The 27,971-nt window shown below is 39.0% G+C and overlaps 2 protein-coding genes across 3 annotated transcripts in view; both read left to right on the forward strand.

The window, feature by feature from the left end:
- On the forward strand, positions 1–27,958 carry SLC5A3 (solute carrier family 5 member 3). 2 transcript variants are annotated; one of them, XM_027875536.1, is made up of 2 exons: positions 1–57; positions 23,677–27,958. In XM_027875536.1, exon 2 carries the CDS (start codon positions 24,018–24,020, stop codon positions 26,169–26,171), a length of 2,154 nt encoding a protein of 717 aa, XP_027731337.1. In that variant the 5' UTR covers positions 1–57; positions 23,677–24,017; the 3' UTR covers positions 26,172–27,958. The 2 variants fall into 2 exon arrangements, with proteins under 2 accessions (XP_027731337.1, XP_027731336.1); XM_027875535.1 differs by lacking the exon at positions 1–57 and adding an exon at positions 1,102–1,171.
- Positions 178–27,971, forward strand: part of MRPS6 (mitochondrial ribosomal protein S6) — a 78,357-nt gene continuing 50,563 nt past the window's right edge. The window contains exons 1-4 of the mRNA XM_027875465.1: positions 178–232; positions 500–645; positions 682–904; positions 948–1,171. Of these exons, the coding sequence (XP_027731266.1) occupies positions 178–232; positions 500–645; positions 682–904; positions 948–1,171 (648 nt within the window). The remainder of the gene's footprint in view (positions 233–499; positions 646–681; positions 905–947; positions 1,172–27,971) is intronic.

Here is a 27,971-nt window from a genome sequence, read left to right on the forward strand (position 1 = left end):
GATCAACCCCTGAGCCTGGAAGGCCCTTCATCTAGACTGTGAGCTCCTTGAAAGCAGGTACTGATTTTTACCTTTGTATCTCCAGTGCTTAGCACAGTGCCTGGCACTTAGTAAGCGCTTAATAAATAAAAGCCAGCTGACTGCCTGCCTCCTAGCTAGCATCTCTGTCAAGCCAAGATGCCGCCGAGCATCACTTCTCATTTGAAGCCTTTCTTGATCACCCTAGCTGCTGGTGTCCTCCCTTCCAAACTACCTTGTATTCCTCTACTTTGTATTTTTTTCTTTCTATTTGTCCTCCATATAGTTATTTGTGTACTCATTGTTTCTCCAGTTAGAATGAGTCAGGGTTGCTTCATTCTTTAGATTTGCAATTTCGGAGCTTAGCCCTGAGCCTGGTACATTACAGGCACTTAATAAATGCTAGTGGATTGAATGTTTTGCCTCCAGGAAATGTTAACTTCCCTCCTCGCGTCCCCTCCGCCCTTTGCTCCTTTTCCAGCAGCTCCCGAAACCTGCGGCTCGCACCCGCATCGCTGCTGCTGGCCGGCCCGGCCCTTCCCTTGGGGTCAGCGCACCAGCCCCGGGGGACGCGGCACACGGGCAGCTGCAAGCCCAGGATGGGGGAGCATCCCGCGGAGGGACGCGGTAAGTGCTGGAGGCTTCCAGAAGCCTAGGTGGTAGGCGGGGTGGCGAAGGCGGCGGGAAGAAGGAGACAGGGTGTCCTGCCTCTGTCGCCGCCCCAGGAGCCCAGCCTGGCCTCGGCTGCTGCTTCCTGAGCCCAGTGAGGAGCCGTCAGGGACCACGTCCGAGGCTGGGGGCGGGGAGCGACTGGGCCGGGGGCCGGGGGCGGCTGCTTCGGCGGAGTGCCGCGGCCCCTTTAAGGCGGGGCGGAGCCTGCCCGGCCGCGCATGGAAGAATTCCTGTGCGCAGCTGCAGGAGCCTTTAAGCCCGGACTCCCGGGGCTGTAACTTGCCTTTGCTGCTGGGAGCGAGAGAGCCGACGTTCGTCCTTGTCTTTCCCCTTCCCCGCCCCGGGAACCCCGGCTCGCGTCGCCGCGCCCCTCCGGCTCCCGGCCGTCCTCCCTCCCACCGTCGCGACAGCGGAGCCCGTGCCCGCGAGCTCCGGCATGCCTCGATACGAGCTGGCTTTGATCCTAAAAGCCATGCAGCGGGTAAGTGACCCGGCCCAGCCCCGCTCCTTCCCCGCTTCCCGCGCCCCCTCCCTGGCCTCTGCATCCCCGCTGTCTCCTCTGCAGCTTTGGCATTGTCACGCTCCGCTCCCCTCTCCCCACGAGCCGGCGCGGGAGAGGGGCTGCACTGCTTCCGACTGCCCTGGGGCTTCTGGGGCGGGGTCTGGGGGGTGCCCGGGGAGGACGCTGCCGGGTTCATTCATTGCTTCCCGCTCGTCCTTTTTTACACACGCACTCACACGCGCGCGCGCGCACATGCTGCCCGCTCCTGGCAGGTCCAGGGCGCGTGTGCGCGTCTGCGAGCGCCTGGAGACGGGCTCGTGCGTGTGTTTCTCTGAGTAAATGAGTGGAGGCGTGTGGGGGCGTGGGCAGCTCGGCGAGCTAGCTGGTGCGTGTGCACGGGATGGCCTTAGTAAGTATTTCCATAGCGCTTTTAGGTTTGGAAACCGCTTTGCACACTGTGCCTCCTTCGAATCTCATCACCACCCCGGGAGGTAGGCGCTATTGTTAACCTCAATTTACAGATAAGGAAACTGAGGCTCTGAGAGGTAACAGGACTCTGGTCTGAGGGCTAGTACGTGTTTGAGGCTGGATTTGAACCGAAGTCTTAATGACTCCAGGTCCAGCGCTCGATCCACTGCGCCACCTAACATACACCACCTATGTGTATCCGTGTGTGAGAGCTTGGTCGTGTGTTTCTATAAAAGTGTAGACGTGTGCCCCCGTGTGTATGTATTCTCATGTGTACTATACGGTGTATTCCTGCCTATCTGCCTGTGATCGTGTGTGCATGTGGAGTGGGTTACGTTCATTTCTCGAAAAGGGGGTGTTTCCGCTCACTCCCGGACTGCCAACTCTGCATCATCTGTATGCACAGGTATGCCCCTTTTGGATAAATGTGGAACTTAAACCATAATCTTCTTGCCAGAGGAGAGAGAGAGGAGGAAAAAAAAAGTCAAACGCTGAATGTCTTCTGCCCATCCTCGAGTTGGGGAAACCTTGCAATGTTGTTACAAAACAAATAAAACCCAACTTTCTAATTCCATGCCTGTGGTGTACTTACTGCTAATTACCTTATTCTGGGTTCTCTAAGTAAAATGCTCTTCTAATTTTTACTCACCTTTTTATATGCCTCAACTATCCTCAGTTCTGTTTTTGATTGAAGAGCGTCTGTTTTGAAACTTCGGCACAATTCAATAAAATTGTCTTTGAATCCTCATGTGTAGTACTCTTTTGACTTGTTGCTATGTCTCTGACTTGAATGAATATTCAAAGAATCAAACTTCAAGGGAGGGGGAAAAACTCCACTAAACCCTTAATCAAATTCTTGATTAAAAAAAATTTAGTAAGCCTAAGAGTTTCTATGTATCTTCTATGTATATTGCTTCTATGTATGTAGCTTCTATGTATATAGCTGATGTCTTAATGTTTATTTTATTCATCCAAAGATTGTTCTTTCTGCTTCTCTTTGAGAAAATTTTTCCTGTGACAAAAAGAGAAAAACAGAGCCAGAGCGCAGAGGAGTCAGAAAGAAAGGCAGAGAGAGGGGAAAATAGAGAGAGAGAGAGAAGCAGACCAAAAGATAGGTAGAGAGACAGAGACTGTCTCAAGGGAGCTTTTGATGGCGTGGTACATGATAATACAAAGTTAACTTGTTTTGTGCTTTATCAGCCCTAGTGAAGCTGTTTGAGTTTATTATGCTATGGAGACAGCTTGTTATCCCAGCGCCATTGTGTCTGATATCTTAGAAATTTGGGCTTTTCCCAGGAACTCCTCTTGGTACTTAAAAAAAAAAAAGAAAAAGAAATGCTGTATATGGTATTATGGTTTTTAGTATTTACAGACAGACGTTTTCATATCATAGCTATATATAAAACTTTGTTAACTTTAGAACATATAACAAGCAGTGATTGAACATCTTAAGCTTTTGAATATGGCATATAATTGCTGAACTAATGCTAATATTTACAAGGTCTAAAGAATTTAGTAAATGCCATGGAAAAGGGAGAAAGCATATGTGTAATTTGCTAACTTTCCTAGTTAGCAAATTACTGGATACTATAAATTTTGAGTTCTGGCCTGAGAGTCTTTGACCAGGCATAACATTGTGCTCCTCTGACCTTTTCTTTGAACTTGAGAAAATAAATCAAGAATTTAAAGTTTGTGAGGCCCCCAAATAGTACTCCATATTTTCCCAATTCACATAAACATGAAATTTAATTGGGGACAGAAAAAGGAAGGGGGTGGTAGGTGGGAAAGCAAGAACTGGAGATATACCCTTGGTGGGAATAAGTAGAGTATTACTGTGCCCTTCTCAAGCAATCCCTATATTATAGAAGGTATTAAAAAATTGGTTTATTGGCTTTTGGCACCTTCCTGCCTTCCTACTTTTTTCATATTAATCTGTTTATTTTTATGTAGGTAAATGGAAGGTGGGCAAGAAAATCTTGTTAATCAGTATTGGCACAGCCTGTGTATATTTGAATTTTGTCTAGAAGCCAAGAGCTAAGTTAACTCACAGTCTCTTTATCATTACCAGTGTGTCTGCAGGCACATTAGTTAAGTTTTCCTTTGTCTCAGCTAGTTGTCAAGAGATAGGTGGGGGGCTACCTAAGTTTAGGGCTATGAATGTGGGCACCACCTGGCATCAAATAATGTTGACTTAATCTCTCTTGTGTAGTTAATAACAGTGATGGGAGTGGGGTATGTTTGGAGGAAGGAAAGTCATATGGAAATTCTTGTTGAGTTTTGTTTTCATGTTCCTTGGTCACCAGGGTTTGTAGAGGGCACATTGCAACAATGATGTTATGGTTGAAAAGACTGAAGAAATTATCTTGGATTTAAAGTGCATTAAGAGTAAAAGGTATACAGCTCATACTTTTTTTCTCCTGCCTTTTGAAATGTCTGTGTAGTGAACATGCAAGGTTTTTCTGGTTTCAGAAAATTTATTGTATTTAAGTTATTTAGAAAACTGTATTTGCAGTTCGTAGGCTCAGTTTGAACAAATGTACTTAGAGGTTATATTTTATAGAGTGTATATATAGGATCCCGTGTGTAAACTATTTCTTTTACAGAACCCAGATTAATAGGATTATGAATTTAGAGCTGTAAGGGACTTTAGATATCATTCCTAAGGGTTCCTCACCTCCATTTTACAGATGAGGAAACAGACCTAGCAAGAAATAATCTACTTATGGTCACAAATGTAAGTAGCAAAGTTGGAATTTGAACCCATGCTTGCCAACTCTTTATCTGGGGGAAAAAAGTTTAATTGACCAACAGATAATGTTGCTACAATGTGTAAACACATGGAGACTGCTTAAAAATAATAAAAAGTAATTTGTGGCTTAAGGGATAATTGCATCATTAGTGCCTTTAGATTGGATTGGATATCTAGAGGTGTTTCTTTCCCATCTGTTTCATGCCAGTTGTAATCTGTAGGGCAGTGGGTGATTCTCAGTCTTCTTGGAATGATGACATCCATTGTTTGGTTTCCTTTTACCCTCACCACTCCCTTCCTCCTCCCAGTACTAGTGACATAAGTCCTTCTTAAATGTGAAATGTTCAAAACATAATACTTTGTTTTTCATCACCTCTGAGGTAACCGAAAACTTTTAGGATGTGGCCAAGTTATTTTTGGGGGAATCCCTGCTATATATTTCAGGATATATTTAGTACATATTTGAAACAGTGATTTAATGTTAGTGAATTCCTGTTTGAACCAGGGAAAACTTTAATGAGATGGAATGGAATGGAAAAACCAGTCTTTAATAGGTGCCAGGCACTTGTGGAATAGTAGTCCTCAGCAAAAATAAACAAATAAATGAAAAATTTGCAAGTAAAATTTAGTCTGAACTTAGGTGTGCATGTTTTTAGTACAGGGGCCTTTAACTCCTTCAGGTTCTTCTCTGGCTAAAAATGCCTTAACTGTATTTTTAATTCTCAGTTGTTAAGCATTGCATAACAGAGTAGTGGAAGTAATACCATCATTTCTTCAGATGTAATTGCTTAAAATAATGAATTGTAGTGGACATTTATGCAGGTTAGCAACCTTGGGGTCATCTGCTCCTCACTCAGTCCAAATATCCAGTTCATTGCCAAATCTTGTCATATCTGCCTTCACAACATCTGTGGTGTGTCCACCTTCTACTCACAGAGCCATCACCCTTGAACTGACCGTTATCACTGGTCACCTACACTGTTACAGGAGCCTTCCAACTGGTCTTCCTTACTCAAGTTTCCCCACTGCAATCCATCCTCCCTTCTACCAAGATAAGCTTTTTAAAATATGTCTGGCAATATCATTTCTTCGCTCATTTTACAGATGAGGAGCTGAGGCAAAAAGGGTTAAGTGACTTCCCCAGGCTCACACAGCTAGTAAGTGTCCGAAGCCAGATTTGAATTCGGGGAGATTCTAGGCCCAGCACTCTTTCTACTGCGCCATACTTTTCATGTTTGGTACTTGCTTGTTTATTTATTGTCTCCCCCACCCAGGACAGGGCAGAGACTGTTTTTGCTGTCTCCCCCACCAGGAGACGGCAGAGACTGTTTTTTCGCCTTTGTGTATCCTCAGCATTTATTTAGCACAGTACCTAGCACAGAGTAAATGCTTATTGGTTATTGATCAATGTGACCTCTCTAGATTGCTAATGCATTCTTAGGCCACATTGATTTAAAGTATGATGTCTAGAATAAGGAGGCAATACAACTTTACTTAGTGCTGATTGGAGAGCATTAAGCACTTAGAGCACTCCAGTAACTGACATTTACATAGTTGCTCACAGGTTCACAAATTGCTTTGCTGTATTATCTCATTTGTGAGATAGGTACAGTAGTTACCCTCCCTGTTTTACTAGAGGGAACCTCTGCCCTAAGAGAGGGTAAGAACTTTAATATGTCCATGGTTACTGAGCCAATAAGTATTGGAATCCTGCTTGGAGGGGGGGAGCTGAAATAGTGAGTTTCCCATCTCTTGAAATAAATTGTTCAAAACATTGGCTGAGTGATCATTTGCTGGAAGTATTGAAGAGAGGATTCCTTTCTTGCATGAGAGATCACACTTGATAACCTTTAGGCATGGAGGTTAAAAATAAGGGTATGATTAATTTTATTTCTAAAGGTTATTTCAAATTATTAAAGTAGCACTGTGTTTTCGGAAAATGTGAGAACATAAGAAACCTTTGGTTGGAAGAGAGAGATTAGGTTTAGTAAGGAGATAGAGGGGAAAACCTAAGACAAAAAAATTTTGTTAAATTTTGTTGGCAAGGGGAAGATGATAGATACTTTGGAGAAAAAAATTAAATATATACATATGTGTATATGTGTGCCATATGTATATATACATACATGTATGTATATGTGTGTGTGTGTATATATATATTGCATTTTTACAGATTAAAAAACATTATTAGGTTAGGTTACAATGAGGTCCTGATTAGTGTTAATAAAAAATCCTGTGAAGTGGTGGTATTATTATGCATAATTTGGTTTACTTGGAAAATTATCATTGTTTATGAGAAGGCTTTGGGCTAGGATGAAGGGGAAGAATGATTAGAAATTTTTTTTCTATGCCTTTGCATCTCTACTCAGGTATTTTAAACTTGGAAATGAAAAATTAATGCTTTAAACAATAGCCTCATGTGACTTAGGTACTGAATGAATGTGAGCTCGTATATAAAAGCACCAAATTTATTCTTCTGTAATGTAGGAGCAAGTGAGTTCATAGCCCATGTGGAAATATGTAAAAAAATAAAATAAACATTTATGTTACCATTTTTAAAAGTTGTACCAGCTGTAGGCAAGTCTTAAGGTAACAACTAGTTAAAATTATTTTGGTTTTTTAGAGATCTTTTGGTTTTCTTTGACAATTTATGACCGTATTTCAGTCTTATTGCCTTGCTGGTCTGTCTCAAGTCTAATTCGGTATTTAAGAATCCCCATTTTTTATTTACAGTGGCAGCAAAGTTCCTCTCCTCTTCTAAAATAGACAGTTGTGGGATTCTTTCATCTGTTTATTGTGCTATCTAGGGAAATAGAGAGTTCTGACGCTCAGATGTGTAAGATAGGTAAGTCATGATTAAAGGGGTGGAGTGTGTGTGTAATTTTGAGGAACGGTTCTTGGATTTGAGCAGTTTTTATGTTATCAGTTAGCTTTCTGTTCAGCTTTGCTCATAGATAATTCTCATGTTGCCACATGATTTGTTGTGCATGATGACCTGGGAAGTCCTTGCTTAATTTCATTTTCCTCTATTTGTCTGTACCCTGGGCCTGTCTTCCAAGAACTTTGGAAAGGGGGAGGTTTCTGTTCAGGAGTATAGAAGTAAATTGACTGTGATTGACTGTGAAGTAAATAGACACTTGTTAATAGAGTCTATCAGTTCTATGCCCTTGGGCTACTAGCATCCTTTACCCAGTCTGCAATCAGTAATCTCCCTTAACCTTCTAGGCCTCATGCTTGAAATCAGACAATTAAAATTAGATATTCAGCTATTAAAGGGCTTTGAAGGATTCCCACCTTTCACTGAGGCCTTTGTTCTTTAAAAAGAAAGAATTATTTAACCCTATGAAGTAATGGAAAGGTTTTACTTCTTTAGAGCTGCAGGAAATGATGGGGTCAACTTATGAATGTACATTTTGTGGAAATAGTTTCTGAATGTTGTCCAAAGTGAACAGTTCTCTTAAAGAGCTCTTTTTCCCCCTCCCATATTGACTGTTCCCTACCTCTCTTGCACATTTATTAAATGCTGTACTACTGATAATTTCTTTTGGTTGATGTAGTGAGTGAGGAAATAACCTCCGCCAGTACACATCCACCCAGTGCCTTTTCTCTAATTTATAATCTGTAAGAGTTACATTATGTGACTTTGACTTGGTCAGTGTCCCCCAATCAGTTTGTGTCAGGGTAAAACTTGAACCCAGGTTATTCTGATTCTGAAGCTGGCCTTCTGTCCACTGCATCAAGCTCTCTTTCAATTAAAAATCTAGTTAATAAATAGTAATTACATGTAATTACAAGTTTAATAACTTTTAAGGAAAGATAAGTTTGAGAAGGATCTGTGATTTTTTTTTCAGTGTAAGGAGTTCTTAGGCAGCTCACAACAGGTCCCTGACCTAGGGGCTTTCTATAAATAAAGATTTATGTCATTTTCCCACCCCTACCCTACTAGCATCAGGCAGAATTTGAACCTAGGTCTTCTTTATTCAGAGCCCACTACTCTTTCTACTATGCTGTGCTGCTTCTATGTGAATCTACTCTCCCCCTCCCCTCTTTGTTGTTTGGACCTTTGATTTCATGGAAACTCTTGTGTTGACATTTCCTCCTTGGTTAACTGGTCTGTAATTGTTGTTATTTGTCCTTCAAGAGGACCATAGCAACCTGAAGGTGATGCCATTACTTGCAATTGAATTGGATTTAAGTGAGGGAGGGCTGTGCAAAGTCACCAGCCTCACCCTCTCCTCCTGAGCCATCTGGGTCCAGTGGCCAGATATAGCTCAGGATGACTTCAGATGGCCCCCATGCAGTGAGAGACCTTGGCCTTTTTAAGCTAAGGTCTTGACCGGGTTTCAGTTTAACTGTAGACCTAGAGTTCATGTCTTCTGGATCTAAACCAAAATAGTATCTTCTCATCTAGTATCATACTTTTGTTCATTTCATAACAGATATATTGATATAAAGTCCAATAAATATCACTTTTAACTCCATTTATACGTACTTGAGTATTTATTACATAAATCAAGTTATACCTGTACTTTTTTCTTTAAAAATTTTTTTTGATATGTTGTCCTTTATCATTGTTTGCTCATGTTGACTCTTCCGTTTTCACTTCAAGGTTTCTCTGAAGCTCTAAGTCTTTTTGTAAGGAATACTTAGAAATCTTCTATTAAAAGGTCCATTTTTTTCCCTTGTTCGATTATAATCAGTTTTTTTGGATAAGTTATTCTCTGTTGTAAGCCTATTGCCTTTGCCTTCTCCCTCCTTTCTTCTCTCTCTCTCCCTCCATGTCTCTCAGTATCTTCCCCTCCTCCACATAATGTATATATACTTATACACACATATACATATATATGCACATATATACATATATATGTATATACATTATACATATATATATTTTTTCTTTGCCTTCTTTGTATGTTGAATATATCTTATTCCAAGCTCTTTGCCCCTTTAGAATAGTGGCCACTTTATGGTGGTTATCATTCCTTCCTCCTTGAATTCTTTGTTTCTTCTTTTTTAAGTCTTTTCACTTTATTTCAGTATTTCTTGTCATTATCTGCTATTTGGTTCATTCTGATTTTCAGAGTTTGTTGGATTGGGTGGGGTTTTATATCTCTTGTGCCAAGCTTTTTTTCTTTTCCTTCTAATTCTTCTATAGCTTCTGTTTGTTTTCCTATTTTTTCTCTACTGTTCTCATCTTGTAAAAATATTTTAAATTAAAGGGGAAAAAAACCTCTTATTTCATCTCTTTGACAAATTCTAGTTTAATTTGTGCCCAAGATGTGCTTTTCATTGAGGCTTCTCTAGTAGATATATCTCTTAATAGGGTTTGTATTTTGAGTAGCCCCATCACAATAATGGCTTTTTGTGGTGGTATTCTTGTTTATTTGTTCATTCTTCCAGCCTACTTCCTGACTTTGGACTTGATGTTAGGGCCAGGCTCTGCACACTTCTTGAGGGAAGGTCTGGTCTGAGCCTATTTTCTTGGGATGTTGAGGTTTGTGTTATTTCAGCATTTTATGGATGAGTCAGACTGGTGGCCTGCGAGTTTTCATTGTCCCCAAATTGGTTTGATCCAGGGTTAACGTCTGAAGGCTCTGTCCCCCTTGCCTTCCTGCTGCTGAAAATATATGTTGTTGATTACATTCATTTGTTCATTTATAGGGTATTTAAGTGTCTAGTATGTGAATGTAGTTAATATTTAAAGTTCCTTCCAACTTGTGAAGACCTTTTCAATTCTTGTAAAAAGACTTTTAGATCTTATTGTCACAAATTGACTTAAAGAAGAAAAAAATGCCTTCTGAACACCTGTATCATTCTTGTACTTTGTTGGCCAGACTACCGCATGTACACCTGTTTTGTACCATGCTCAACATAAAACTTTTTAATAAAAATTATCAGTCATTGTGGTATAGTTTTTAAAAAAAGACAAAGGACTAGAGTAGAAAGAAATGTCTTCCTTTAAATAATTTTACTCTAGTGCAAAAATTCTTTAATCTTTTTGTTATCGTGGACACTTCTGTCAATATACTGAAGCTTATGGCCCCTTTATCAGAATAGTGTTTTTAAATGTATAAATGAGGATTACAAAGGAAACTAATTATATTGAAATACAACTTTCAAAACATTTTTTAAAACAGTTCACTGGCCGCAGGTTAAGAAATTACTCTGCTCCAGTGGATGTTTCAGAATGAACTCTGGGAGCAAAATGTGGTTTATTCAGGGAAGGCTGTCACACTTCTGAAGTGACTAGAGTAGGAGAAGGTGGCCAGTGACATGATCTGTCACTTTTTGCTAGGTGAATTTTAATTGTTTTCTGTCACCTTTTGCCTTTGACCTCTTTTCTGGTTTTATTTTTGGTCTATCAATAATACTTGTTAGGTACATAAAATCAGTAGTTAACTCTCCTATTAATAATACACTTGCTATTTGGGTTCCTGGACACATCATGACCTTGTAGGTAATCAGTGGCCCCTGGGCAAAGTGTAAGAAATTAGATGAGTGTCAAGGAGTACAGGTTTGTTTTTAATTAATTGCAATCTTTGTGAGCCTCTTGAAAAAAATGGTAAATAATAGTCTGTCTCCCAAAGGATATAAACGTTGTTCTCAGTGTTTGCTTATATATGGACCTATGTGAAAAGTGACTTTTTATTCCTTAGTCTTTTTATCCTAAGATTGCTGTATTTTGAGGTAGTAGTAGTAGTAGTAGTAGTAGTAGTAGTAGTAGTAGTAGTAATACTAAGCTCCTTCAGAATAGAGACTGGTTTTATTTATTTTTTTTAATCTATGTGTCTAGCAGATAATGGATGTATAATAAAAGCATACTGAATTAATGTATATTGAGTGTTACTCTTTATATTTAATTTAAATAAAGTAAAATGTAATTTAACTTAATATAACAAGTTACAAATAACAATTTTTTCAGCTGTAAGTTTTCTTCTGCTCCACAGAAAGGTCCATCAGAGAGAAGTCTGACTATAGAGAATTGAGCAAGGAGTGGTTTGAGTCATAATACAACTTAGAATAAAATATTTTTGACTAAAAATTGCCAGAAATTGGTATTCATAGACCATTTTTTCCTCTCTTCTGTGTGCCCAGATGACTGAGTAACCATTATTACAAGTTAATGTATACCTTTGTGCAGAACACTTTGGAATTTTGAATACCATCTCTAGGCAAGGCATAGTTTCTTTAGAAAATGATGCCTCCCCCACCCCCACCTACCCAAGTGTGTTGGTGATGGTATAAATTACCATATGTCAGTAATGGCACTGTAGCATCTTTTATTGCCATGAAGTTTGTCTTATATAGCCGGTTAAACATGGTGCTTTATTGGATGATTTCTTTTGTTTTTTGGTGTTTTTTCTTTGTTTATTTGGTTTTTTGGCTAGGCAGTGGGGTTAAGTGACTTGCCCACAGTCACACAGCTAGTAAGTGTTATGTGTCTGAGGCCGAATTTGAACTCAGGTCCTCCTGAATCCAGGACTGGTGCTTTATCCACTGCACCACCTAGCTGCCCCATATTGGATGATTTCTTACAAATTGTATAATGATCATTTGTGGTTTTAACAGTCTCACTTTTTTTTTTTTTTGTGACCTTTCAGGATGCATTTTTTTTTTTGAGTAGTGACTCATTACAAATTTCTTCTTAGTTTAAATTTCATTACTGTTATGATGATTTTATTTGGGTGAAGATGAATAAATGACTCCTCTTGTCACCCCTGCCCTCCCCCTCCCCCCTAAAAAAAACCAGAATGGAGACAGAGAGGGCTGACTACCTTTTTGTTCTTTTCCATCCCTTCAACAAAGTCAAAATTTTCTGTATTCTGAAGAGTTCTTTTTAGATTCTCTAGATCAGCACATTCTTATAGTGATTATAGGACCTTAGTTACAAATAATCCTTAACAACTTTTTGAAGACTAGCAGTTTTGTGTACATAGAACACAAATTTAAGTTCAAATATGATCAAATCAAATAGTATTTAATTGCAGCACATTTCCTTCAATCTTAACTGCTTTATAAAACTTTTTTAACAGTAAAAAGCAAAGTAGTTGGGGAAACTATAGTATAGAGAATGGTGTATCAGAAAAATGTTAATAAATTCTTTGCAAACCTTAATGTTATAGAACTAATTAGCTAATATGACCTGTGTTAATATCTTATTTTCTGGTTTGAGATGATGTAAAACCTGTCTTGAAATAGTCTTATACTTGATGTTTTTAATCTTTTCTTTAAATCCAATAAATGCAGGCAAAACTTCTTCATAAAAAGTAGTTGCATGGTATAATGGAAAGAATGTTGGATTTGTCATTAAAGAGCATGAGTTTGAATTCTGACTGCTACTGTGACCTTGGGTAAGTCACCTTCTCTCAATAGCTATCTGTAAAATGAAGGTATTAGATTGGAGAGAAGTCTGGGGGGGAACCTTAGAGATACTGATTTTAGGGCTAGGAGGCACCCTAGAGGTTTCCTAGTCCAACTCCTTTGTTTCACCAATGGGAAACTTAGACTGAGTGGTTAAGTGATTTGCCCAAGGTCATACTAGTTGTGAGCCTCAGAGGTAGGATATAAATCCATGTCACCTCCAGCACCTCCTCCTTTTGAACTTTGCAACAAATCCGTCCTCCAGGGTCCTAGACTTAGTATCACTGAAACTATTCAAAAGGAAATGCTATCATTAGTTTGGAAATCCATTCTAAATGAAATCTGTGAGTGCCTACACCAGGGCAGCAGTATTAGCGTGAAGTACGATTAGCATTTTTTGGACCTTCAGTTGGTTTACCTTGAGCAATTATGTTAACTTTAGGATTCTTTCTCAGTGGCGACATGATGGCAGGTTCCAGGTTTGTCACGTGGAGAAGAGACGGTTCTCTTTGGCCTGAGAGGGTAGAATGGAAGGTGGAAAGAGCCCATTATGGGCTTAATGTCTGGAAAATTTTCCCAACGGTTTTAGATATCCCGAAGTAGAATGGCTTGTCTTGAGAGTTTATGGATTCCCTGTCCTAGGAGCTCTTGAAGTAGAGGCTACACAGCTAGCTGCTTGTTGAGTGTGTGGGGATTCCTTTGTTCATGGGGTTGAACTGCACAGTTGCTGAGGTCTCTTCCGACAATTATGTAAGTCTGTAATTTTCTCTAACCTTCAGGCAAATGAGCTCTAAATTGATTTAGAAGCAGGATTTTCAAAATGTGCCTACTTATGCAAGAGGTCTGGGTTGATATTCTACAGCATTTACTTGTCTTCTGTCCTGGCTTCAGAACCGAGATGACTTGGGTTTAAATTCCATCCTCGACACATACTGGGACAAGTCACTTAAAATATCACTACTGCTTCCTGACAACTCTCTTAATAGAAAGAGGTACCTCACCTTGAAGTTTCCTGTACTCCATTAGTTCCTTAATTGCCTCCAGGATCTTCTATAAAATCCTTTGTTTGGCATTCAAAGTCCTTCATCACCTGGCTGCCTCCCCCTGCCCTTCCATTCTTCTTAACCTGCCACAGATTGTGTAATCCAGTGACACTGGCCTTCTTGCATTGCTCTGTCTTCCATCTTTGTACATTTTCATTGGCTATCCTCCATGCCTGGAATTCTCTCCCTCCTAGCTTGCTTGGCTTCCTTCAAGTCCCAGCTAAAATACAACTTTCAGCAAGAAACCTTTCTCGGTCTTTCTTAATGCTGATGCCTTCCCTTTGTCAGTTTTTTCCAGTTTGTCTTATTGCTACATAGCTATTGGTTTGTTGTCTTCTCCCATTAGATTGTGAGCCCTTGAGAACAGGGACATATCTTTTGTCTTTCTTTGCATCCCCAGTGCTTAGCATGTAACAGAGTGAACACTTACTAAGTGTTTGTTGACTTGACCATACCAATGGAATTAGTTCTCTTTTAGTCCCTGTCCCTATTTTATTTTAAAAAATTTAGTTGATAAATTTCAATTCTTCCACATACTACTGTTCTAGTTGTATTGGGAGATAAACGATTGGGTAATTTTAGTATTCTGCTCATTTAATTGCAGCATTGGACATTTCTGGCATCAAAAATTTGGAAAGAAATTAAATTGTTATCCATTTCCTTTCTAACCTTGAGAAATTTCAGTGAAGAAACATCTCCCAAGTTATGGGATGTTCAGCAAAGGCTTACTTGCCTGCTAAAGAGTGTCTAAGTGAGAGCTGAAAGACTTTGGTCCACTGGAAATGTGCTTTTATATTTTCTGGCATGCTTCCAGTTGGAAAGCTGAAAGATAACCTTGAAGAGTTGTGCCTCCAGGGAAGGTGAAGTTGGAACCTGGTGGGAAATATATATGAGTAGAGCAGAAAGAACATGGGAATGTGAGCTCCAAGGTTGTGCTGGTGGATGTCCTTGAATAACTTGCTTTATCTAGGTGACTTTGATCATTAGTTCTCTGGTAGAGTAGAGGGGTAGTATTAAATTTGTCTCCCTGTACCAGAAAGAAAATAGATGCTTACAATAACATGCTCATTTAGCTTGTATACTTTAACAGGTGAAAGGCAATCTGGTGCAAGAGACTACTAGACTCCATCTCAGGAGAAGACTTGGGTGTAAATCTTGCCTTTGATATTACCTAGCTGTTTGATTATGGGAAAGTTACTTAACCTCCGTAACCCTTTGCCAACTTTATTAGATTTTATGAGAAGAGAAATGACTTGTGCACTGTTAGTTGCACTCTATCAGTAGGGGAAATTCTCACAGAGGACCTAGGAAATCACAGGTCCTTGATGTGTATTGATTTCTTAAATTTTAAAGAATTATTTTATCCTTTACTTAACAAAGGTATGCTGGAGGGAGGCGAAATGCCTCATTAATCTTTAAGTATGAGCATTTACACCTCGGAAATCAGCAAACCTACATATCAGGACTTGATTTATTGTTTTGTTGATTGTCTAGACTTAATAAAGTGATGGAGAAAATGTTAATTATGGAGATTAAATGTAAAAGTGTTTCGTGTGTATAAAATTTTTGAGACCTGGTTTTTAAAACATTTACCACCACACCCATGCTTATAGATCACTTTCATTTCCATATATATCCCTCCTCTTCCCCTACCCAGAGAGCCATCTAGTATATACAGTATTCCTTGCCCATAGCTTGCCAGTCCTTTGAAGGACAAGAAGTATTTTTTCATCGCTTCTTCTGAGACAAGCTTAGCCATTATAAATATTTCTTAAAATGATAATTTAATTTTAATTCAGTTATGGTTTTTATTTTTTGTTCCTTCCATTTAGATTGGAGTCATTACTCATTTTGTTTATTTGGTTCTGCTAACTTCCCTTTTCCTCACTTCCAATGACTTTAAAAATAGTATTTTATTTTTTCCAATTGTATGTAAAGATAGTTTCTAACATTCATTTTTACAAAATTTGTGTTCCAGATTTTTTTCCTCCCTTCCCTTCCTGCTTCCTAAAATGGTAAGCAATTTGATATGGGTTATATATGTGCAATCATGTAAAACACATTTCCATGTTAGTCATAGTTGTGAAAAAAGACAAAAAGGAAAAAAAATATGAAAAAAAATGAAGGGAAATTGGTATGCTTTGCTCTGCATTCAGAGTCCATTAATTCTTTCTCTGGATGTGGATAGCATTTTCCATCATGAGTCCTTTGTAAATTGCCTTGGATCATTGTATTACTCAGAAGAGCTAAGTCATTCATGATTGATCATCGCACCATGTTGCTATTACTCTGTACAGTGTTCTCCTGGTTCTGCTCTTTTCACTTTGCATCAGTTCATGTAAGTTTTTCCAGGTTTTTCTGAAATCTGCCTGCTCATCATTTCTTATTGCACAATAATATTCATTACATTCATATATTACAGCTTATTCAGCCACTTCCCAATTGGTGGGCATCCCCTCAATTTCCAGTTTTTTGCCACCATGAAAAGAGCTGCTGTAAAGATTTTTGTGCATGTAGGTCCTTTTCCCTTTTCTGATGACTTTTAATAGATGTAGATTTGACTGTCCTTTGAATTTTTGTTGTCTGCCTTGCAAGAGTTTTAATCTGACTTAATTGTAATAAGGAGTGTAGTGTTTGTGTGATTTTTTTAAAAAGCCTATTTGTTCCTCTGCTATGTTTTATCTCAACAACCCTGTGACTCAAACCAATGTACAAATCAGAAAACTATGGCAAAAATAAGTCATGTGCACAATTAGTCTTAAACCATTTTTGATAGATGTCATTGTCCTGAAAAATGGTGAAAAATACTGAGTTTTTGAGATGAGAAATTTTGAAGTGGTACAAAATCTTCCCCCATGCTTCAGTGAACTCTTAATTTGTTAGTTCCCTTTTTTGTGGGAGTAGTGCAGATGAATGTCTTCGAGTTTAAGACTTAAGACAAATTCAGGTGACCTTTCATCTTTTAAAAAAAGGAAATACCGTGGTGAAGTAGAAAGAACACTGAATTTAGAGTTAATGGACCTGGGTTCAAATTTGCACTGCTACTTATTTTTGTAGTCTTAGGCAAATCATTTCTCTGGGCCTCAGTTGCCTCAAATGTGGAAATTGGACTTTAAAAAAAAAAAAAGAAATTGGACTTGATAGAGAACTCAAAGGTATTTATATTGTAAAGATCTCTTTGTAGCACGTCTAACCCTGTTAGTTCCCTACTCAAAAACCTTCAGTTGTTCACTCTTCTTGCCTTTAGGAAAAAATAGAAACTTCTCTATTGGATGTAGAAAAGCCTTTCACCATTTTTTCTAGGTTTCAGGGCTGTTTGCTAGCCTATTTGCTATTCTGCTCAAATGTCATTCCATCTCCTGCCTTATATAAAACTTCTGCTTATTACTCCTCTTTCCTCTTTCCTGGAATCCTCTGTCTTCTCCTCTGCCCCCTGGAATCCCTAGCTCCCTTTGGGCTCAGCTTAAGCACTATTTTCTACATGAGGCCTTTCCTGATATTCCTTACCCTCTGCCTTTTAATGCTCCTCCTTAATTTGTTTATATTTTGTATTTAAATTAGCACATGTTGTTTCGCACCAGTAGAATGTAATATCCTTGAGGTTAGGGACTGTTTTGTTTTTGACTTTGCATAGTGCCTGGCACATAAAAAGGTCATCAATGAATGCTTCTTGAGTTGAAATGCCGGGAAACAAACTAAAATGAAAGATGACAAATGTAGTAATTCTTGGAACAAACTGTGGAAAAGAAATAAGTCCAATGAAGATAAGTGGTCCTTTCCTGTGGGTACGATGGGTAAGTGGTGCTTCCAAATAAACTAATTCTGTGCATTGTGGATGAAAAAAAAAAAGATTTTTATCTGGACAAAGAATGTTCTGCTTGGTTTATTTCTGCACTGTTGCCCTGTCTTACCCATCTTCTTGGAACTCTGTCTTCCTGACACATCTATGTGATATGTATATAATTTGGATTGATGACCTCATAGTGGTGGTTCTCAACATTTTTCCCAGTTTTCTGACTAGACAAGAGAGGCTTGTGAATCTTTCTGCTAGTCAATAACTGTATGACCTTAGGTGAATGATTTATACCTCTTTTGACTTTACTTTTCCTTACCTGTAAAATGAGAGACTGGATAATCTTTGGGGTTCCTTTTTGCTCTAATTAGATGATCCTAAATTTTTTCATAAATAACTAGACTTGGAACCAGGAGACCTGAGTTCAGATCCCTTTTGACAGTTGCTGGTCCTGTGGTCGTGGACTTAATTTTACTTACCGTCTCAGAACCCTGACATCTTTATCACTTAATCACTTGTGTTACCTACTTCACAGTTGTTTGTGAGGAAGGCACTCTTAAAAATGGAATGAGGCCATTTCCTTATACATTTCAGTGTCTTTTCTATCATTGTGGTTTTTTTTTTTTTTTTTGAGAATGTAAAATTATGCCTTAATTGTGGAGAATCAGAGAAAACTCTACAAAGTAACCAGTCCCTCCTGCTTTTCATAGCTGTGAATTATTCTACAACTTTTCAGTGAGTTAACCTGAAAGCCAGCCAAGTCTTAAAAATAATAATAAAAGCATAAATTGGCGACAGTCAAATTTTGACTAAGGAAGAACTTGTCTGTTTCCATGTATTTTGAGAAAAGTGGATGTCTAACCATTCGTTTTACTATCACAGTGGACATGTATGTATCTGTATAAAATAAAGGTATGAAAGCTAGGAAATTCCAAATATACTTGATAGATATACATTCATCTCAGTGATATTCAGTTAAATCAGCAAACATTCATTGGACATCTACTTTATGTTAGATGCTGGGGCTACAAATTAAAAAAAAAGAAATAATTACCACTTTTAAGGAGCTTATGTTCTGTTGGGGGGGGTACAAAACATGTGCCTATATCAAGGATATGAATAATAAATATAAAATGCAAAGTAGTTAAGGAGGGAATTCAAAGTTGAAGGGATGAGGAAAAGGCTTTAGAAGTGATGGACTTACAGGGCAGCTAGGTGGTACGGTGAATAGAGCACCGGTCCTAGAATCAGCAGGACCTGAGTTCAGAATGGGCCTGTGACATATTAGGTGTATGACCTTGGGCAAATCATTTAACCCCTATAGCCTTAAGAAAAAAAAAAAGTGGTGGACTCTGTTGAATGGATGTTGGGAGTCATGGATGATAGTTAATGCAAAGGTATGGAAAACATAGAGAGAGCAAGTAGCAAGAAAGGCCAAGTTGGCCAGACCACAGAGTTCACAAAGGGAAGTAATGTATGATGAGGCTAGAAAGACAGGTTGGAGCCAGAGTGTGAAGAGCTTTGAAAGCTAAGCAGAGGACTTTATGCTTTGTCCTAGAGGCAGTAGGGAATAGGAGAGTACGTGGGCAGATAACTTAAGGAAAATCGCTTTAGCAATTGTGTGAGGGATGGATTAGAGTAAGGGGAGGCACCATATAGCGAGACCATTGCACTAGACAGATGGGAGCTGATGAGGACCCAAACTAGGGTGTGAGTGGCTCTGTGAATGGAGAGGAGGGGGCATATGTAAAAATGTTGTAAAGATAGAAAGTGTAAGATTTGGCAGTTGATGAGATTATGTAGAGTGAGTGAAGAAGAGTTGAGGATGATATTGAGGGTCTGAACTTGGATGATTGGAAGAATTGTCACACCCTTGAAAGTAGTAGGGGATTTTTTTGAGGGGAGGCAGGGATAGGCAGAACCATGACAGGTCTTTTGACAGCAGAGAAAAAATGGGTTGATAATAAAGAGCTAAAGATTAGAGAAAGTATAATAGTGAGGTCACTATGCTGGAGATGACTGCAAATCATGGAACCAAGGACAAACTCAGTGAATGGCCTCCTTTGTCAATTAAAGATGAGGGGAGGACCTCACCTGAGAGGGTGCTGGGAAGAAGTATTATGGGAGGTTTGGGAATGTATAGTAGTAAGCAATAATGGCGTAGTAAAAAAGAACCTGAATTTGGAATTAGAAGACTTGAGTTCAAATACACTTTCTTTCTTAGTCTTCTTTTTTTTTAGTTTCCTTATTTAAAGAATAAAGTTATTAGAACAGATGACTTCCAAGGTATGAGCACAAAAAAGTTTGCAAAAGCTTTTGGGTGGAGTGAGACAGGTAACATTTCTGGGAACTTTTCTTTTATGATTTCCTGGAACATCAATGAATGAAATAGCTTTATTGCTTCCTGTGTGCCATGGGCTGGGAGTACAAATTAGAATAGTTTGGTAGTCCTGGAGCTCATGCTGTAATTAGACAACCTGAATTCAGCTGCAAGGCAGGTGGTCTGTCCCAGGGGCCATTATGGTGCATCAGCAGGTCAAATGGCTGTGTGTGTGTGGGGGGGGGATTAGAAGGTATGACAGCAGGATAGATAGTAAGACCTCACGATTCTGTCCTATCAGAAAGTTTATAATTGGTGATTCCTACCATGGCCAAACAATGTGAGCTCCATTTTGCTCTTCCTTCTGGGAAGCTGTGGGCTTGAGGGAGGGGTAAAGGGTAAGGCAAGGGCAAAAGGCTTTCATCCCAAATTATCTTGTACTTGTGTTATTTGTTGCATTCTCCCAGTGGAATATAAGGATGCAGTTAGAGTAGAAAGAGCACTGTGGCCTGTGGAATCAGATGACCTGGGTTCAAATCCCACTCCAGATACTTACTATCTTTGTGACCGCAGGCCTCATATTCCTCATCAATAAAATAAATGACGTAGTTGTATTAGATGAACTCTGAGATGCCTTCTAATTCTAGATCTAGGATCTTATGATTCCCATGAAGTCAGTGATTATGAAATTTATGCTAGGAAGAAAATGGACTGGTCATGTGTCAGGTACAAGGAATGGCAAGTGAACTGCCAGAGTACTCCATTGGTTACCTTTGTGATGTCAAGAGAAAGTGAGACAGGCTCCTGTCATATTTGTTGGATGCCCCCTGGCAAATTTGTGGGAGGACATGGATGAGTCATGTGGCATGGGCAGGTACGGATGGGTTGTGAACTAGTTTGTTGGAGGCATCTTCTGAATGGATGATGTTATAGTTATCTGTCTATACTCAGGGCCTAGCTAATGTAACACATTATGCATAGTATACATTTAAGCATTTGTTGAGTTGAATTAAGTTCTTGCTTTTAACAAAGCCCAATGATTAGCCTAGCATCTTCCCTAATGTTTACTCTCCTAGCCTGCCTTCTGTCCAAACTTGACTGACTACCCTTATTGGCAAGTTACTTAATCTAATTGGGCCTCAGTTTCCTTATTTGTGTGGGGTAGATCAGTGGCACAGTGAATGGAGAGCAGAGATGGGCGACGGGAAGATAATGTCTTCTTGAGTTCAAATTTGGCCTCAGACACTTAACTTTGTGACCCTGGGCAAGTCACTTAACCCTGTTTGCCTCAGTCTCCTCATCTGTAAAGTGAGCTGGAGAAGGAAATGGCAAACAACTCAGGGGTATTTGCCAAGAAAACCCTAAATGGAGTCATGAAGAGTCGAATATGACTGAAAAACAAGAAATTCCTCATCTGTAAAATGAGGAAGTTAAATTTATAAGCTTCTGAGTCCCTTCACTCTAGGTCTTAAATTCTTAAATTGATACGTCCTAGAGATCAATTGCTTTAATGTACAAAGATTCTTAATCTTTTTCTAGCTATACAATATTCTGGGCATATTTTTCTATTTCCTCTTATATTTTCTACATCCTTTGCCTTCCAGTATCATAGTTATGCTTACCAATTGCCATTGAATCCGTTGTCTTATATTTTCTACTGACATTCTTAACCTATTTCGTTTCATTGTGACATTGACCTAGGTTTTCTTATTAGTTGCTTTATTTTGTTTTGTAATAATTTGGGCTCATTTTATTTCCTTTAGAGAGTTTGTCTATTTTGTTATATCTTTGATAAAAACAAGTTTTGTTTCTGGTGCTTCTGTTGGTGCTGTGTCTAAGTATATTTTTCTTCTGGCAGATTTTCTCTGCTTTTTTATAATCTGTAATATTTCTTTGTAAAAGAAGATTCTGACTTATTTTTTCTTTCTTCTAAAGCTAGTTTTTCTTTTCAGGGTTTCTGGTAGTTTGGTACTCTGGTTTTGTTTATTGGTTTGCTTTTTGGATTGTTACTCCCATTAGAATGTAAGCTGATTTTGAGACAGGATTTTTTTCATTTTTTTTTTTTTTTACTTGTATCTTCAGCACCTAGCGCAGTGCCTGGCACATAGCTACTTAACAAATACTTGTTGATTGATTCCTGTTCTTCTTTCCCTCTGTTTGTGAGATGTATTCCTTACAGGGATCTGGGGCTTTGGGGATCGTGGCAATAATATCAGCGTTTGACTAGCAGGGTCTTACTTTCTTGCAATTGTGGTTGAAGAAATCTTGAAAGAGTTATTGATAAATTACCACTTTCTCCCTACCTTCCTTCCTGAAAAGTAGCATTTCACCAAAAGATTATAACTCAATTCCTTAACTATTATTGAATAAATGCTTGTTTTAAATGAAAGTATGTATGTGTGCTTACACATGCTTAAGTGTCTAGAAAAGGGAGGCATGAAAATTAAATGAGGTAGTTCTGGTTAACTAGTGAAATATATTAGGACCAATTAATTTTGAATCCACAGTAATTTTTTTTTTAACATTGTAGAAAATGTATGTGGTTGTGGGGGGAGAGGGAAGGAAGATAAAAATAATTATTTTAAACTGGATGTGTTAAAAACAATACTTTTTGTAACTAGAGCAAACAAATCCATATATGATTTTAAGCTGTTTAAATGTGGCTTAAATTAGTTCAAAGACAACATTATTGGATAGTCATAATAACTTTTTATGATGTTCTGACATATTATAGGTAGGGGGGAACTAGCCCAGGAGTCAGGAAGGCCTAGGTTTAAGTCCTGCCTCTGACATATACTGTTTCTGTGACCTTGGGTAAGTCACTTACCTGCTCAGTACCTCAGATAGTTCTAAGAACAGAAGTTGCAGAATAAGTGTTATCTGTATTTGATTAGAGGTTTTCTCACTGAATGCCCTTTACCAGTGAAATCACAGATCCAGTGATTTCCTCCCCCGGTGTGTAGAGTAAGAAGAAAGTCAAGCTGTCTTTTAAAAAAAGACAGTATCAATTAAAAAAAAAACTTTTGTCTTTTCCACATAGTGTATTATTTAGTCCTTTTTTCTTCATAAATAATAACTTTATTGTAACTTGATGTGCTGAAATGCAAAAATCTTTTTTTTTTTGTTTGTTTATATTTTGCTTAGTACTCTGCTAGTTTTTATAGTAAAGTTGGATGACATCTAGGAGTGAAAATAGAGTGACTTTTTCATTTGTGTAAGGCAAAATGAAATTCTAGGGGCCCAGCAAAAAATACCTACTTGGAGCTTTGTTGCTATGAATGAGTGAGTCTTGGCAGTATGCTATCACCCACCTTAAATTTAGTGATTTTTTTGTTTTGTTTTGTTTTTGACTCATTTCTCTGAAGAGTTCTAGAGGTTTGCTACATACCTTTATCCCTTTAACCAACTTTGTATAAGACTGTTTCATGGTGTATGATTCTTAACTGTTGGTAGATTGGTGTTAACTGTAAGCTAAATTTGTGTTCCCTACCAAGCTACCTGCCCCAAATTTTGTTTTTTCAAAATGAAAAGTATTCTGTGTCACATATGAGATGGTAGTTTATTCCTGACTAAAGTGTCTTGTTGACTAGAATTTTTGTGTGATTCTCCAGTTATATTTTGAAAAGTTTTTTTTTTAAGTCCATCTTCTTGCTCCATTTGTTTGCCAGACTTAAAAAAAAAAATTTCCTCGTGGTTTGGTGAAATCCTTCTCTAATTCAATCTTTGTCTTTTGTCTTTGCTGCCTTGCAGGGTTGGTACAGTAGGCCTCACTAGACTTAGCTGCAACTCAGAATTTCTCCTCCAACAACTGAGTAAATGCTGATGGTCTTTGTGGAATGTGGATAAAAAGTTCGGGCTAAGTTCTCAAAATTCCAATTAAGAAGCGGAGAAAAATTTTAAAAACTGTCTCCTTCAAAGTTTGTCACAACCAGCACCATCAAGACAGCAAATCAAAGGACAAAGACTTTGACCTGCTCTATTACTATATTTAGTCCGGTCCACGTATGGTATAAAGACTTGGCTGGGGGGACCAAAAAGTAAAGTTGAACACATCTGTCATTGGAAGCTGTTGACTTAACAAAGTTACCAAAATGAGGGCCGTGCTGGAGACAGCAGACATTGCCATTGTGGCCCTGTACTTTGTGCTGGTCATGTGCATTGGTTTTTTTGCCATGTGGAAATCCAATAGAAGCACCGTGAGTGGATACTTCCTGGCAGGGCGCTCTATGACCTGGGTAGCTATTGGTGCCTCTTTATTTGTGAGCAATATTGGGAGTGAACACTTCATTGGGCTGGCAGGATCCGGAGCTGCAAGTGGATTTGCTGTAGGTGCATGGGAATTCAACGCCTTAATGCTTTTGCAACTTCTGGGATGGGTTTTCATACCAGTCTACATCCGGTCAGGGGTGTACACCATGCCTGAATATTTATCCAAGCGTTTTGGTGGCCATAGGATTCAGGTCTATTTTGCAGCCTTGTCTTTACTTCTTTATATTTTCACCAAGCTTTCAGTTGATCTGTATTCAGGTGCCCTCTTTATCCAGGAGTCTTTGGGTTGGAACCTTTACTTATCTGTGATCCTGCTGATTGGAATGACTGCTTTGCTGACTGTAACTGGAGGCCTTGTTGCTGTCATCTATACAGATACGCTTCAAGCTTTGCTCATGATCGTTGGGGCACTTACACTTATGGTTATCAGCATGATGGAGGTTGGTGGGTTTGAGGAAGTTAAGAAAAGGTACATGTTGGCGACACCTAATGTGACCTCGATCTTGTTGACTTACAACCTTTCCAACACGAATTCTTGTAATGTCCATCCAAAACCAGATTCCTTGAAAATGTTGCGTGAGCCAACAGATGAAGATGTTCCTTGGCCTGGATTCATTCTTGGGCAGACCCCGGCTTCGGTGTGGTATTGGTGTGCCGACCAGGTTATTGTGCAAAGGGTCTTAGCTGCCAAAAATATTGCACATGCCAAAGGCTCCACTCTGATGGCTGGCTTCTTAAAGCTTCTGCCTATGTTTATTATAGTGGTCCCAGGGATGATTTCAAGGATACTATTTGCAGATGATATTGCTTGCATCAACCCAGAGCATTGTATGCAAGTCTGTGGCAGCCGAGCTGGATGCTCCAACATTGCTTATCCACGCCTAGTGATGAAACTGGTACCTGTGGGCCTGCGGGGGCTAATGATGGCTGTAATGATTGCAGCACTGATGAGTGATCTCGACTCAATATTTAACAGTGCCAGTACCATATTCACCCTTGATGTGTACAAGCTCATTCGCAAAACAGCAAGCTCCAGAGAGCTAATGATTGTGGGGAGAGTTTTTGTGGCCTTCATGGTAGTGATCAGCATTGCTTGGGTGCCGATCATCGTGGAGATGCAAGGGGGCCAGATGTACCTTTATATTCAAGAAGTGGCTGATTATCTGACACCCCCAGTGGCGGCTCTTTTCCTTTTGGCCATTTTCTGGAAGCGTTGCAATGAACAAGGGGCATTTTATGGTGGAATGGCTGGCTTTGTTCTAGGAGCTCTTCGCTTGATCTTGGCATTTACCTACCGTGCACCGGAGTGTGACCAACCTGATGAGAGGCCAGCCTTCATAAAGAATATCCATTATATGTATGTGGCCACAGCTTTGTTTTGGGTCACAGGACTCATTACTGTGATAGTCAGCCTTCTCACACCACCTCCTACCAAGGAACAGATCCATACTACCACTTTCTGGTCTGTAAAAGTCCCAGACAGGAAAGAGAGCATCCCACGAGAGGACCCATACAAAATGCAGGAGAAGAGCATCCTGAAATGCAGTGAGAACCTTGAGGGTACCAACCACATTGTTCCTAATGGAAAGTCTGAAGAGAACCTGAAGACTGTGCAACCAGAGGATATCAACCTCTTGATGCCATGCAGAGAAGAGAGCAACCCAGTGTCTTCTCTAAGTCATTCTGAGGCCGAGACACCAGTAGACTGTTACTCCAATGGGCAGGCAGCTCTCATGGGTGAGAGAGAACAAGAGAAGGAGATTGAGGGTAGACACCAGTACTGGAAATTCATAGACTGGTTCTGTGGTTTTAAAAGTAAGAGCCTAAACAAAAGAAGCCTCAGAGATGTGATGGAGGAGGAGGCTATTTGTTTACAAATGTTGGAAGAGACTCCCAAAGTTAAGTTAACACTAAACATTGGACTCTTCGCTGTCTGTTCACTTGGAATCTTCATGTTTGTTTATTTTTCTCTGTGAACTTTTAAGGGGATGGTGAGACACTAGTTTGTGAGGATACTTTCTTTGGAAAAAAAATTACCTATAACTGTTGCATCTCTCAGGCATTGTTTGTTCTGAGGTTTTAGCCAAATTTTACTTAGCAAAAAAAAAAAAGTCATCTATTTGCAAGACTTTTTAATCTACCCAGAGTTAAACAAAAATAATACTCTTCAGTTTAAATGAAGCAAAACTTTTTTTTAGCCTCCTCAGTTGTACAAATGAAATTAAATTTTTCCTTCAATACCAAAGTAAAGAAAATGGTTTTATCTTAATGTTATACTATGAGAGAACCTAGACCAGCTACCAATGGGACCTTTAAAGCAGAATATATTTATTTTACAATACTTTGAACAGATGTATAGTATACGCTGCCAAGTCTGGGTAGGATTTTTCACACCTCAGAGGACCAGATGCATTCAAATGTAATTCTCTTGCATCTTCTAACCCTGTTTCCCCCACCCCCATTCAATATTTCTAAAAAAAAAAAAAAAGATTCTTACTGCACAATCAAGTTTTGCTATAAAACTATTTATTGGAGTTCTATGGTAAGTCCATTAGAATGAGTTAGCCAGTTTTATTGCCAGCATTTGTACGCCAAGAGTCTTTGTGAAAAGAAAGGAAAACTTTTCCTATAGGTGTTCTTGCATCAGCTGCTATAACAGGATTTTGAGAACAATTTCATGTTCTAGTTTCTTTTCCTCTTTCTTTCCATACAAAATACTGGGCACTTGCAAATTGTTACCATGCCTTTCCCTTAAGGGAAAATGGGTGAGAGAATGTGAATGGTACAGTTTGGGCACTATTACTGAGACAACTCAGAACCTAAGTCCTACTAACAAGTTGGTTGACTGTCATCTCTGAAGAGGATGGAAAACATTCCTGTGAGGACATGGTGTGAGGAGAACCCTCTTCTTATATTGGAGATACTCCACTTGGAGGAGCTGGCTTGACGTGGCCTGGCTTCTGTCTAGCTTCAGTAACTGAGATCAGAGTTCCATGTCCTACTCCCATTAGTAGGGAAATCACAAGCTGGCTACCTTGGTTGAGGGTGGCATAAAAGCACACAAAGAAAATCCATAATTACTTTCTCTTACTGAATCCTGTATAACTATATAGATCTTCAGTCACCACATCTTTACAAAAATAAAAAAAAAAGAAGTAGAACACTTCTATTCCCTTTGGATTTTTATCAAAACCATTTAACTTAAATGTTACCAACTTCTTACAACTTCTGGCTTTCAGTCGACCATGAACCATTAACTTAAAAGATTTTTGTCTCTAGACTAATCTTACTATGTTGGACTACTACTAATTGATCCAACCATGATTAATTTTAAAATTTATCTGGTAGCAAAATGTCTTCTCATCCCCATAGGGACTTTGTAGAGGATGTCTGTGGCTTATAATAATTCCTTGTATTAATAGCATGTCTTTATGGAGTGCCTTGTGAACATTATTGAATTCATTCTACATGTTTATACTCTTAGGATAAATAAGAAGGGGTCAGCCTTATTTATCCAAGATACCAAGTTGGCCAGGTCTCCAACTTGTGTTTTGCCCATTAAGATATACTTTTCTAAAGACGAAATTCTCCGTGTCTGTTGAAAGGTATGATTAAAAAGTTAGGAGTTTTTTGATAACTTTTAAGAAATGTTGTAATGTAAAGATTTGTCCTAATTTAATTTTCTTTGGTAGCTTATTGTATTGCAGTGTGAATTATCTGTATGCTGACTTGCATGATATTGGTGTCATTTTACCCCACTGATTTAGAAGCAATTG

This window comes from Vombatus ursinus, unplaced genomic scaffold (genome assembly GCF_900497805.2).
Source record: "Vombatus ursinus unplaced genomic scaffold, bare-nosed wombat genome assembly UNPS02014809.1, whole genome shotgun sequence".
In the NCBI taxonomy this organism is placed as follows: Eukaryota; Metazoa; Chordata; class Mammalia; order Diprotodontia; family Vombatidae; genus Vombatus; species Vombatus ursinus.

Coding starts and splice junctions, on each gene's coding strand:
- SLC5A3 (XM_027875536.1), top strand. CDS start 24,018: ATGAGGGCCGTGCTGGAGACAGCAGACATTGCCATTGTGGCCCTGTAC.